At 38.3% G+C, this 14,208-nt stretch overlaps 1 protein-coding gene across 1 annotated transcript; it reads right to left on the reverse strand.

Annotated features, from left to right (window-relative positions):
- Positions 1-1,827: 1,827 nt before the first annotated feature.
- Positions 1,828-13,384, reverse strand: LOC141444148 (sex peptide receptor-like). The gene is made up of 3 exons (XM_074109591.1): positions 13,288-13,384; positions 3,910-4,048; positions 1,828-2,676 (listed from the first exon to the last, which is right to left on the reverse strand). Exons 1-3 carry the CDS (start codon positions 13,374-13,376, stop codon positions 2,128-2,130), a joined length of 777 nt encoding a protein of 258 aa, XP_073965692.1. The 5' UTR covers positions 13,377-13,384; the 3' UTR covers positions 1,828-2,127.
- Between the last annotated feature and the right edge of the window lie 824 nt (positions 13,385-14,208).

The raw sequence follows: 14,208 nt of genomic DNA on the forward strand, positions 1-14,208 counted from the left end.
ACGAGCAGATGGGCTACTACGAAACGCGCAAATCGGAAGTTCGTATCGCACCGTCCCTTTCACCCCCGTATGAAATGACATAAGCGTCAGCGGGACGGCAACATACGACGTTCGAGATTTGCACTTAGTGGTATAGGCCAGAACACGTGCAGCTCGCCTCGCAGTGAGCTGACGAGTGTCGGTTTCTAGAACCTCGTTACTGTATCTGTTACAGCTCGATTGATGAGTACGGTCGGTGAGGGCGCTAGATGGATGTCACGAGTGAAGACACTAGAACCTCGTAACGATAAGTACTTTCTGATTCCCGTTCCGCATATAGTGCTGTCCTCCTAAGCTAAAAGGCGGTATCTAAAAAAAAACGCTTTGATCTAATTTCTACAAAAACGAAGAGTTAGTAATTTATACAAGCTTTTAATTAGTTTCACCTGTCCCGTTGTCTGTCTGTCTGTAATCGAATCTTGCAAGTTAAATTTGACCAACTTCCAGTAGTCAAATTAACTTGAAATTTGGAATCCTTATGTAAATCGCGTGACAATACATTCATCTAGTAGTGACATCCTGGTAGTCTGGCCAGGATCGTCTCCCCACGACGGAACTCTTCAACGGTTAATGACATCGAATTGAAAATTTGGTATGCAAATGTAATTTGGGTGACAATGCAAGTACAGTCAGCAAAAAAAGCTTTTATTAAAAATGTTTTTTTTTTATGGTTAGGTTATTTCAAGCTTTTAATCATCTTGCAATGTATGTATGCTATGTATGTGGGGATAAAATCTTGCAAGTTAAATTTGACCCTCTTCCAGTGTTCTAATTGACTTGAAATTTGGCATAATGATGTAAATCTGGTGACAATATAATAATCTGGCAGTGACATCTTGGCGGTCCGGCTAGGATCGTCTCTGCAGGACGGAACTCCTCAACGGTAAATGGTATCGACTTGAAATTCGGTACGGAAATTTAGTATGACAATGCACCTAGAGTCACAAAAAGTACAGTCAGCAAAAAAAAGCAAGTATGAAAAATGAATTTTTTAACAAAAAATGTTTAAGTTAATTAGAATTTTAAGTCAATTTGTGTTTGTGTACTGTAATGTATTTCGTTAATATATGCAATGCAAGGTGGGGGGTAGTAATTAAACAATTTAATTTTAATTACATTTCTTTATTCAGTTACATTGAACCTAAAATGATGATTTAATTCGCCATGGTCCTTAGTTCCATACAAAACTCATTCACCCTCAAACAATAAAGCACAGAAATCACAACGAATATATAAACATGTTTATGTATAAACACAACACAAATTAAGTGCATATTTTTTACAAATAAGACATCTACATAATTAACTATTTTTACATAAGTACACATTTTAAATACATATAAAACGTGTTTATGTAAAATTTAAACGATTTTATTTACAACAGTTAATATCGTATGCACATCAATATTTTACAATAAATTAGATTTTCGTTACTTTTTTAAATGGGGGCTCACCATTTAAGGGCCAGGCGTCAGCTGATCAAAAATAAATAAATAAAAATCAAGATAGGTATATATATAACCTCAATCAGGTGACTGCCGTGGCCTCGAAAAAGTAACGAAATTAATATAAATAGATCTACAACATCTAATAAAATGTATGCACTACAATTTAATATTTTTTGTAAAAAACAATAAAACAGTAAAGGCCGTGTAAACAAACTCTTGAATAACCGCCTACATTAGTAACTCCATATATCATTATGATATGTCTATATAACTATATAAAAAGACTAGTGATTCCCGACTCGATTTGTACGAGTACATCACTCAAGATTTACTACTGGCGTACCTAACGTAAATTATACATATTTACTAACTGAATTACTAAAGCAAGACTTTCTAAGTAACTTGACGTAGTACTATCGAAGCAACTGAGTCGTGATCCACTGTGGAACCTTTCCACAGAAAGAGTCATAGTGAACCAGCTTTGCTTGACAAAGGAATAAGTTATGATTTTTACTGTAGGAATGTTCTACAGTGGGTCAGAAATCAAATGGTTTTGATAGTACCCGGGGAACCACATATAGACAAAAATAAACTACTCCCTATCAGTGAAAATAGCACAGTTTATTTACAATTTTCTTATCTAAAGTACGGTTTCATTTGTGCACGTTCTGGGCCCGTTCACTAAAGAATATCTACTAGAGCCACCATTTTTCCTACCAGTAACAGCACCCCTAATAAACAATTCCTTGAAAGTCTCCCTAAATTGTCGTGACATACCGCAATAGATCGCGAAATTGATAGGATAAGAGACGATGATAAAAAAGTTCGTAATTAGAATGAGCGTGTTGGCAATGTGGTAGTCCAAAATCTCGACAATAGTACTAGATATAATATGCAGCACAGTGACTACGGCAACTGGTATTTCCACCAATAGAAAGACGGTGACAACTACTATTAACATCAGAGTGGTGCAGTTAGAGTCTCTCAGCCGCTTGCACTCCGACTTGCGGTTTTCCTTGAAGAGCTTCTGCCGGTTCAGTTGGGCAGTTCTCATGGCTCTGAAGAGAAGGACGTTCAGGACTACTAGGGAGGTGCAGGGGATGAGGTGGACGAAGAGGACGCGGAATCCAAAGTACGTGATGAAGTAGGCGTCCATGGTTAGTGTTTGGAGCCACGGAGCCATCTCCATCTGTAAAAAATGGGTTAAATTGGGTTATATTAGTAGCCCAGAGGCCGTATTGCCTAACGCTTTCTGACGTCGCAATCGCAATCAAATGACAGATTTCACATACAAAAACTGTCATATGATTGCAATCGCGAGCGCGCAATGCGGCCTCTGGTTATAGTCAAAGGTGGGTTTACATAGTCACTTGGCGGGTGGTGGAAAAACGGTCAGCGACGTCCAGGCACTGATGAGAAAGAGATAGCGAGACAATTTGGACTTGTACGCAAAGACTGGCCTGACATAAGCGTTAGCACGAGTGTGTTGTGGAGGACAATAGAGGAAGCGCCTTTGCCTAGCAGTGGAACTAATTAAGATAAGTTATTATGAAAGAGATGAAATGGTACTTTTCGCTCATACGGTCTTTATTTTCAAACAGATATTGTGACGTTTGTCATTTTCGTTATATTATATAAAATTTATGAAATTTCCGTATTTAACTTGGGATTTGACACGAGCATACATTACATACTAAGTAACATTGCAATTAAATAAAATCTGCTGAAATATTTTGATTTGGTTGGTTTGAAACGCGTCAGTGTTATGTGATAGACAGTTGGCGTTCTGTGATTCGTGTGTTATCTGCAGGGTGGAGGAGAGCTTCATGTAACACATTTGTTAAAATAGACGTAGGTATCATAAGGTCACGGATGAGCAAAGTAATTGTTTTTAATCTAAATCCATAGTAAATCCTCAATTATGCGTTCAAAACCTAGGTAATGACCAGCATTACGACATTGGATTCCATTATGAACACGGCTGTATAGTAATGAGATTCTTACATTATATTACAGCACGGGGGGGGGCAGCCGGGCGCAGCTCGTGGGGCAGAGGATTTAATATATGGATATACATAGATAAAGTATGTATGCAACTGTACGTAATTAGGCCTTAAAACACTCATGTGACCCTATTATGAAACTCGGCTAAAACCCACACTCGTGTTTTTAAGGACCCCTATTACGATACAGTTGCGAAAATACTATAGTCCGTTGACATGGACCCCGTAAAATAACGCCTGATTCAAGTCCAATATAAAGTCCTTGATATTTTCTGATCCTCATATCAGTCCTCGATATTATCTGAATTGTAAGATTCGGCGGAAAAGTATTATCTGAATTGTAAGATCGGTATGTCACCACTATATATCAGTCCTCGGTATTATATGAATTGTAAGATTAGGTAATTGAACCCGCTTACCCTGCAGACTTCTTCAAAGTGTCCGCGCCACACGGTGACGTGAGGCACGAACTGGCGGTCGAAGAAGCGCGGCAGCTGGTGCAGGAACGCCGCCACTCCGATGTAGATCAGGCATTTGGTCACTCGCGGCATCGTACACCTGAAAAGCAACAACCGTTGAAACTAATTCTTAAACTTAGGCCAATCGTGCGATAATTTTGTCGCAAAATGCAACGTATTGTTTATTTATGATCAGTGGCATAAAAGTGTATTTTCGACGTCTGACGTCTTGGTAACGTATAATATACCTAATAAGGTATATATATTTACGACCTTAACTGTACACACAAACTTTCGTATTATAATATTACTGGGGTTCTCTCTCAGTCTTAGATATTCAAAAAGACGTCTCACATTAACATGTTAAACGTAAACGACAGACACTTCAAGAGGATTTACGCCTGCCGAAAGCGACTGGAATATTAAAAACGAATCAAAAGAGCTGCGCGGGCGGCTCACATCAAATATTTAACGCTCAAGATATTTTATCACTCGGATACACTAAAACAAGAAAATTTCAGTTTATAATGCTGTTTGAACGTAAAATGTATAATCAATAATTGAAGCTTGAGGCGGTATTTTTTGTATTTAGGTGGGTATTTTTTGCGTAAATCGGATTGCTTTGTCTTGAGCGTGCCTTGGAATGGATACAGCCAAGTTAAAGATATCTTTACACCTTATTACCTTGTAACTCTTAGGCTCTTAAGTGGTTTTTCACCGGCGAGGCGAGACGAGAACTGATATTTGTATGGCAGCGCCCGCGGCGGCGCGCGAGATTGCATACAAATTTCAATTCTCGTCTCGTCTCGCCTCGCCTCGCCTCGCCGTGGAAAATCCCATTAGGGTCTTTTATTTATTGTCATTTTCTACTACCATAGGTTGAGATAAATTGCTAACAAAATGAGTCATGATACTTGATTAAATGAATTTAATTTATTATTATTATTAATAGTCAGTAAGCATACAATAAGAACGAATTAAGAGTTAGTAAAACAAAAAAATTACATTAACTAATACTTATTCTAAATATCAAACAATATTATAGCATTAGTTCCACCGCCTGAAGTAGCGAGAAGTGTTTTTTTATTATGAAAAATTTGCCATTCGCGGACACAAAAAGAGCTTATGGCCTTGACAGTTCATCGTAAACTCTTAAAAGAGGTAGTGTCGTGTGATCTGTTTTGTGTATGTATGGTGTATATGTATATATGTTTTACATGTAGTTTATTTGCCTTGTATTAGTTTATTGACTTTATTATTATGTATTAGTGTGTACCTACCTATATATGTACTCATGTGTGTATTTATAATGCATTGTTGAGTTCATTTAAAAATCGTTTCTTTTATCTTTTCATTGAACTCGTAGTGTCTACTCTTGTGTCTGTTAACTGAAAGAGATCCTTTAAAGGGATAAGTTCGCCTTTGTACATCTTATTATCCTGTGTTCTGTTATTTTCATGTGTTTTTATGTACTATAAACAGTTTTGCAATACAATAAAAACCAATAAAAATTACACCGTCTCGTAACATGACCGTAACAGCAACGTGCCAGGCATAAATATGTTGTCGAAAATACGATCTGAGACATGGATGCACAGAAAAACCAGAAAAAGAGACCAGCGCTGGGAACGAACCCAGGTCCTCAGCAATCCGTGCTGCGTGCTATAACCCCTACACCACCGCTGGATAGGAATCTAGACACGAATTTTTCCTATGCATACATATCTCAGGTTGCTTATTTCTACTACGCTACTTATGCAGCAGCACTAGCGACATCTATGTTCCGCTCTCATCGAGATCGAGAGACGTCACACTCTTTCGGAACCAACCGCTCACCTAGACAAGAGATGTCGCTACTAAGCAATCAAATTATGATTGGTTTTCTGGAGTCTTTTTGTATTTTTTATTTCAACTCCAAATTTGTTACTTTTACGGGTATCCCGTGAAACCATATCGAAAATACAAACTGAGACATGGATGCACAGAAAAACGCTGCGCCACCAGCGCTGGTCTCTTTTTCTGGTTTTTCTGTGCATCCATGTCTCAGTTTGTATTTTCGATATGGTTTCACGGGATACCCGTAAAAGTAACAAATTTGGAGTTGAAATAAAAAATACAAAAAGACTCCAAAAAACAATCATAATAAATATGTTGTTTGTATTGATGAAAAGTATGAGACAATGCCCACTAGCACGCTTCCTATTCCTAACCAACCGTTGCCGTTACGAGTCAATAAGCAAGGCATACAACAGCAACGGATACAAAATTCAGATCTATTGTCAAGAAGACATTAATATCTAAGGCGTATGATAAAAGTTAATGACTATATCATGTACAGGGATATTTGGAAATAATCCGGATCCGCATTAGCGATCCCTTCAAATAGCGAACCTACTGTGTTAAAAATAAAGTTGTGATAAATACTTGTGATGTATAGGTAGATATCATTAATAATATTGTAAATCTGTTTAAAAAAATATACTTCGTTGAGTTTCTTGCCGATTCTTCTCAACAGAGGTTTTTCCGAACCGGTGGTAGATTTTTTTTTGACATTCAAGTGCTTGTTATAACCTAAATTGAATAAAGATACTTTGACTGCACGCGACGCCATACAAATATGCGCTTGACATTTCGTTCCTGACACGGTGTAGTGGGTAGAGACATTAAAACACACTCTTCTCTACTACTTCCGTAAGGTAGCTCTTATAACATAACCGATAAGTTTTTTTTTTCTATCTGTCGGTGTCACAACCGTATAATATGACCCCACATTGCGTACGTTTAGGAGAGTGGCTCTGCTAACACTAGGTGATGTAGATTCTTCAATGCTGCCAGGTGGTAGGAGCTTGTGCAAGGTCCGCCCGGATTGCTACCACCATCTTGCTCGCTAATCCTGCCGTGAGGTGGCAACGCGTCTGCAATACCCCTGGTGTTGCAGATGTTTATGGGCGGTGGCGATCTTCTTACCATCAGGAGACCCATTTGCTCGTTTTCCATCCATTCAAATAAAAATAAAAATGTGTATTGAATTCTCGGTGAGGTATTCCGACTCGCACTTGGCCGATTTTTGTAATTAAACGTTGTTATACCGAAAGCTTTCCCACAAGAACAAAGGGCAGGCTTTTAATTAATAATCGCTAAGAGCCGATAAATCGAGATCAAAGACTTCGGGCCAAGGAGGCTTGGTGTTATTGTACAATACAATACACCACAATAGTAAGCGATACAGAAAACAGGTATATAGAGAGAAAATCGCATTGTAACTAGCAAGGGCGTCGCCAGCCGATGGCCTTGGGAGGGGGGGGGGGGGGGGGCAAGTTGATACGGAGAATGAGAAAACTATGAGTTGTAGGTAAGTATTTATTGGAACTGAAAATTCATTCTAGTTTCGGTTCGACGCACAGGAATGATCGATCAAGGCAACTTTTTAGAATCTCTAGGGGCAGGAGGGGGGGGGGAGAAAATGCCTGGCGACGTCCATGGTAACTAGGCGGTCTAACTTTATAGCCGTGATTGCCTAGTGGTTTGACCTATGGCCTCTCAAGCAGAGGGTCTTGGCTTCATTCCCTCTCGCACCTCTGAGTTTTTCGAAATTCACGTGCGAAAAGCAATTTGATTGATAATTGGTTAGTTTCCTGGGTAAAAAAGTTATATTGTCAGAGAATATTGGACATGTATTTTTTACTTAATCAATTATGACGATGAAGCGTGTCAAAGTAGATTAATTAGATGGAGCTGGTTAAGATCGCGGAATCGCGGTGGATGCGGAAAGCACAAGACCGGTCTGAGTGGAGAGCCTTGGGGGAGGCCTATGTCCAGCAGTGGACGTCTTTCGGCTGACATGATGATGATGATGATGATGGCGTCAAAGTTCGGGAGTGGGAGTCCGTGACGCTTCGACATTTTGCAGCATGTGGAACGTTAACTGGCTATATATCTTCATAATATTTTGTTTAATTGACAAGTTGTTTATGTGTTCAATATTTTTTGTGACGGGCTAATTACATTTTTTAAGACACTAGACTTAGGGGCTGTTTCACCACCCATTGAATAGTTTTAATTAACGGATAAAATGAGATGCCGTCTCCGTCGATTTGGAACAAAACAAACAGAGACAGCATCACATTTATCCGTCTAATAAAATTAATCAATGGATGGTGAAACAGGCCCTGTACTATTAACGAAGTGCAAAATTCGAACTTTGTATCTTGCTGTCCCGCTGAAGCTTATATCATTTAATACAAGAGTGAGAGGAACGGTACGATACGAACTTCGATTTTCGATATTCTTAGTAGCCCCGCTGCCTACCACGACGCTTCTCACTGGGCAGCAGTAAAACACTTTACACCGCACAACGCCACATTCCCCAAATTAACTCTAACGTCGCTACTATTGGAACTCACGGAAACTTATTAAATAGTACAGGTCGACTCGCAAGAGCTGACACGAATGAATTGAAGGTAAGTAGCATGCGATGATTTTCGCAAGGTTGCTCCCAAGAACTAGGCTGGATGAAAGTGACCGAGGATCGTGCTCGTGGCGTGCAATTGGAGAGACCTATGTCCAGCAGTGGACTAAGATAGGCCGATGGATGAAGATGAATATAACAACACCACACACCAATAAAATTTACTTAGTTTCAAAGCAAGCAAAGCTGTGTTATGGGTACTATATAGGCAACGGAGAAAATACTTAGGTACTATTAGGCAGCTAAGACTCGAGAGCAAACATTTACATTTATCATACTAATATCTGCCTCGATCAGTAATTGAAGCCAGGGCCTCAAACTTCATTGTCTTCTTCTCTAAACACAGGGCTGATTGTCTTATAAACAACAGTAATGTCACTTGTCTCTGTGTGAGTGTCGTTTTTATAAAAATATACACAAAGGTGGTTCAACGTTTCGAAACTGCTCGGTCATCCGTCCATCTCGTTGGTGGATGTCCTATCCACGGACTCCATTCGAAAACTTTTCGGTCCCCATTCTCCGTCCTATATGGCCTGCCCGTTGCCACTTCAACGAGCTAATTCGCTTGGCTATGCCAGTGACTCTCATTATTCTACCTATCACCTCATCTCTGATTGGATCCCGTAGCGAAACCCTAAGCATAGCCCTTAAGGCGGCTGCTCACATTAGCTCATGGTAAAAGTCCCGTTAGATGGCGTTGAAATTCAAATGTCGAATTTTTCGTGATTTTTTTGTAACTAATATTTGATGTTATTATTTGTTTCTTATCAATATATAAATTTGCGAACACAATATGTCCTAACTAACTATACTCAAAAAATCGCGTCGAAATAACGTCTGTGGAAGCAATACAGTTGCACCAAAATTTGTATGGAAGACTAACCCTCAAGGCGCGACTAAAACTAAAACTAAAACGCGACGCCATGCCATGTCGTTCGACGCAATTTTCTACCTGCACCTGACCATAATAAATATGGGACTGATTAGTTCAGTCAACGTCATAAATAAGTGATCACTTTTGTACCTTGTCACTTTAACGTCATGTTTGAAAAGCCATACGAAAGTGTAACGACTGAAAGCGACAAGGTACTGAAATGATCACTTATTTATGACGTTGACTGTACTGACACGCGTTGGATGGCGTATGTAAGAATGGCGTGGCGTCGGGTTTTAAATAGTATGTCAATTCAATGAGGGCTATCGTTTTTTGTCTTTCTAGATGGCGCCACTGTTGCGTGAGGTTTTTAAGTGTGGCTTTCAAAATCTGTTATTACGGGCGTGAAAACAAAGTTTTGATTAAAATCATATTTAATACACCTTAAAACCGTATCATAAAAATATCGAGCAGCCACAGTGTTGCGTAGTCCCGTTTTGTTCGGAAAAAAGGGAGGACAAAAGTTTCCGAAAGACAAAACTGTCTAAAATACAGACATTCATTGCCCCGTAACGCATAATTGCCATAATTAATTTCAGGTAATGCAAAATATTCACAAAATGATTCTAATTTTAAATAAACCCGCGTAGCTCACCCAAAAACTATATGATTTGACATTTCGGAGACCTCACGCTACACTAGCACCTCTAGCGGCGAAAGCTAGGCGATATCCCTCATTCAATTCAATTCAATTTTTTTATTTTATTTCCGCCGCACCTTTAGTCTTGATTAGAATCTTAGTAATAATATAGGCCTGTAAAAGACTACTGTTTCCGCAGCCAGAGCCCGTCGTCCTGAGCGCTAATCGAGAGTCTGAATACCTAAATCACGTCCGAACAGAAATCGGATGTCGGGAGATAGGTCCTTGAATTACAAGTAGATCTGGGAGTAATTTAATACGAAAACTTAGTTTCGTTTTAAATGAGATTTTAGAATAAAAATGCGATTGGTTAAAAAAATAGCTTTAAGACGCCGACAACAGTAACACAGTTCTGATTAAACTTGCAATGTTCGTATGTAGTATGTATGTCGATTATGTTTAAATCTTGCAAGTCTTTTACCTTCTTCTATTCGATTCGACTGAAATATGATAGGTACAGTCGAGTTCATAAACTTGTGAGCAAAAATTTGATCAAAAATATCTGAACACGCTTCTACGCCGTTAACAACCTTTCCTATGCTTAGGGACTGATCAGTAACGGGCCCCTCGGCTGCCTATATTACTTAAAAAAATCGTATAAAATAAATGAAACAGGTATCGACAGTAAGATACTAATTATATATTGGTAATTTATCAGACTTCCGATAAAATATAAACTTGTAATGTGCTTAAGAATAACTATTTTTTTAACCCAACTTTCTGAACCCTTACCGGATTTTTTTTAATACCTACGGCGAACTAATAGACCTGCTTAGTGTTGCAAAAAAACTGTTTTTTTCTGTCGTGAAAAAAAAACACGTTATTTATCTGGAGCATGTTTTTTTTCAAGAATACAGAATTTAAAATTAAAAAGGCCGTTTCCGTAAAAGATTAATACGTAACAGTTAATATTAGAGTTTTTATTTATTTATAAATCTACCATACCGTTTTGGTTAAATAGTACCAAGTTTACATGAATATATTGGCAACATTTAAACTGGGCACGGGAAATCCTCGTTCGGTGTATGTTTGTTAGAACGTAGTTGGCTACTGTAGTACTTAATTCGATTTGTTATTTTAGTAAAATGTAAGAAATTAGAAAAAATACCTCAATAAAACAATTAATTTCCTATAGATTTTATTTCTGAAAAAAAACAAAGTTAGAAAAAAAAACAAGGCTACTAGGTTTTTTTCTAATGTTTTTTTTCAACATTGTGAAAAAAAACAGTCGTTTTTTTTCATGTTACATCACTAGTCCTGCTCAGATATTTTTGATCAAATTTTTACTAACAAGTTTTAGAACTCGACTGTACATAATAATATATATAAATACGACTGGTGCATGTAGTGGAAACTAACGTGTCCTAATAGATAAGCTGATGTTCCATATTGAGGAACCAAATAAATCTTTCTTTCTTTCATATTCGAAAAATTACTAATATACAATACTACTACAAATTACTAATAGGCAATACCACATAGGCTACTTTTTATCCCGATATTCCGATGGGATCCGGATAAAATTTCAAAATCTAACCGCTGAGTTTAGAGTCCTGAAGTTGTGTTTAGTACAAGTGCAAGTGCAATGAAGACCACGATATAGGTAATTTTTAGTAATTGCCATGGGTTTTTTTTACAAACGAAGTCGCGGGCAGTGGTTAGTACTATATGGCCTGCGTTGAACCACATCATAGTAGGGGCTCTTTTACGGACTAGAAATCCTTTATGACCGTAATAAAAATTTGGCCAAATAAAATATCAGTGTAACATCCTGTTTACTGTGGCTTTTATTGCGTGACGTAGGCGCTGGCGCGGTTTCTAATCACGCTGTATATTTACGGAGTGGTCCTGGTGTTGACGAACAGATGGCGGTATTGGTTGCGGTTGTAAATTCTACATCGCACGGACTAATGGCTTCATGAGGTGACGTAAAAAGGAAAGAAGCGATTATAACACACAAGCTGTTGCCCGCGATTTTGTCTGCAAAATATCCCGTGGGAATTTCCAATAATTATATCGTGATCTTCATTGGCGTTGCGTTACAAACTGGGCCAAATTTCATGACTTTTAAACCCAGTAGTTGTGATTTAGAGACCTTTTCCGTTTTCGTGGGAACATCGGGATAAAAAGTAAATAAACGACACAGTTGTAACAATAAAAATCATTATTATTATTTTATACCAAACTTCATCCAAATCCATAATAATATAGTTGTTTTACCGCGATGTAATAAAACACAGGCACACATATGAACTTTCGCATATCGTCACTTCTTTAAAAAAGCTCGTACCTTAAATTGATAGTTTTTCCGAGTGAACTTTATGCGCATTATTTGAAGGGTCGATTTTGTTGACGTATGGATTTGAGATACGAGATTTTTTCAAAGTAGTGACGATATATTATACTCGTTAAGTAGTAATAGGATAATATATACAATGTACATGTAATATCTAGCGAGATTTCCCAAATAACCACATCACTTCCAGCATTCCTTTGAACATTCCCTAAATGTACGTGAACGTTAGCCGTTCTGTTCCTGGATAGTTAAAATACCTGTTCGGCGGACATACCATTTGTCATGTCGCGCTTATATCCTCAAACTCAAACTATTGCATTAAATGTTGTGATGAAGATCTTAAAACGTATGAAGGTTCAACATTTACCCTGTCAGGGCACAGCAATATATAAAATTGGTCATCTTATATGACATGGTGAGTTCATTAACGTCATCTTAGAAGGAAAAGTGGAAGGCATCGAAAAAGAGGGACGCCGATTAAAGCAAGTAAAGAAGAAGGGAGGGGAGTCAAGTAGTAAGGCAGCTTTGAGCAGAAAGAAGTGGAGAGCCATTCATCGGCGGCAAGAGTGTAACTGTTAAATAAGAAGAATCAGGGACAGAGTTATTTAATTATTTAGAATTCCATATTCATTTTATTTCAATACATTTAGAAAGTGTATATTTAAAGCAGTGTTTAGGTATAGCTTAATGATACAGGCAAGTTTGGAAATATCTGTTCCTGAGTCTTTATAACTTTAGATTTCTTAAGTTAAGCCCGGGAAAATGTTCCGAATAAGGACGAAAGCTATTCCCGTCTCTCTCCCTCTCTCTCTCATATGACATCCGAGCCGTGAACGTCGCTCTCTAACATAAAATTGACAATTAATTATGTAAGGTGATTTGAACTAAGTAAGCGCAGTGTTAATCTGTCTCCGTGTGTTACCTACTTGGAACCTGCCCTGCATAAGTCCACTTCATTTTGATACGAACTTGGAATTGCGGAGTATTCCCAGTGCACATACCAAGTCCTGGCGACCGGCGCGTGGCAGACGTAGATGTATCGCTGGACAGCCAGCGCCAGCGTCAGCCATATGCTGGCCGTGTGGAACATCGCTGGGATCACCTGCAGACAACAAGATAATAGAATAGAATGATTTTGCCAGAATACACAGAACATAAATCGGAACTCCACTTTATACTGTTTAATGTTATGACTTAAGATAATATGACTTGCAAAAATTATGATGAATAACGTTATGGATTGTTAAAATCAGAGTTTAAATTTTATGGGAAACTTAGACATGTTTCAAAAAATCGGTTCAGCCTTTTTTGAGATATTGAACTTTGAAGTGACAAATTCGGGGATTTTATCAACTTTTTTTTTATGCTCTAGTAACATTGTAATGAAGGTTTCTGTGACAGGCCAGAGGGCGCTAGTATCGTGAAGTCCGTTTAAAAACTTTGACATTTGCGTGACGTTTGTGATTGATTTAAAAACTAATGAGGGCTATCGCGTATGAATTCGCCACTAGAGGCGCTAGTGTAGCGTGAGGTCTCCGAAATGTCAAATCTCATAGTTTTTGGGTGGGTGGGTGGCAATATCTGAAATTAATTATGGCAAATATGCGTTCCGGGGCAATGAATGTCTGTGTTTTGAGACAGTTTTGTGTTTCGGAAACCTTTGTCCTCCCTTTTTTCCGAACAAAACGGGGACTATGTAACACTGTGGCATGCTCGCTATTTATATGGTACGGTTTTAAGGTGTATTAAATACGATTTTAATCTAAACTTTGTTTTCACGCCCGTAATAACAGACTTTGAAAACCATACTTAAAAACCTCACGCAACAGTGCGCCATCTAGTGAGACAAAAAACGATAGCCCTCATTGAGCCAATCACAAGCAAGACTGTAATTTCAAACGGACCTCTCGACACTAACGCCA

Source organism: Choristoneura fumiferana, chromosome 29, assembly GCF_025370935.1.
Source record: "Choristoneura fumiferana chromosome 29, NRCan_CFum_1, whole genome shotgun sequence".
NCBI classification, from domain to species: Eukaryota; Metazoa; Arthropoda; class Insecta; order Lepidoptera; family Tortricidae; genus Choristoneura; species Choristoneura fumiferana.

Excerpts from the sequence above, each read along its gene's own strand:
- LOC141444148 (XM_074109591.1), bottom strand. The coding sequence starts at position 13,376 with ATGTTCCACACGGCCAGCATATGGCTGACGCTGGCGCTGGCTGTCCAG. Across the intron at positions 4,049-13,287 it reads GCGCCGGTCGCCAGGACTTG|GTGTACGATGCCGCGAGTGA; the intron begins GTATGTGCACTG and ends GTTGCTTTTCAG. Across the intron at positions 2,677-3,909 it reads ACTTTGAAGAAGTCTGCAGG|ATGGAGATGGCTCCGTGGCT; the intron begins GTAAGCGGGTTC and ends CATTTTTTACAG.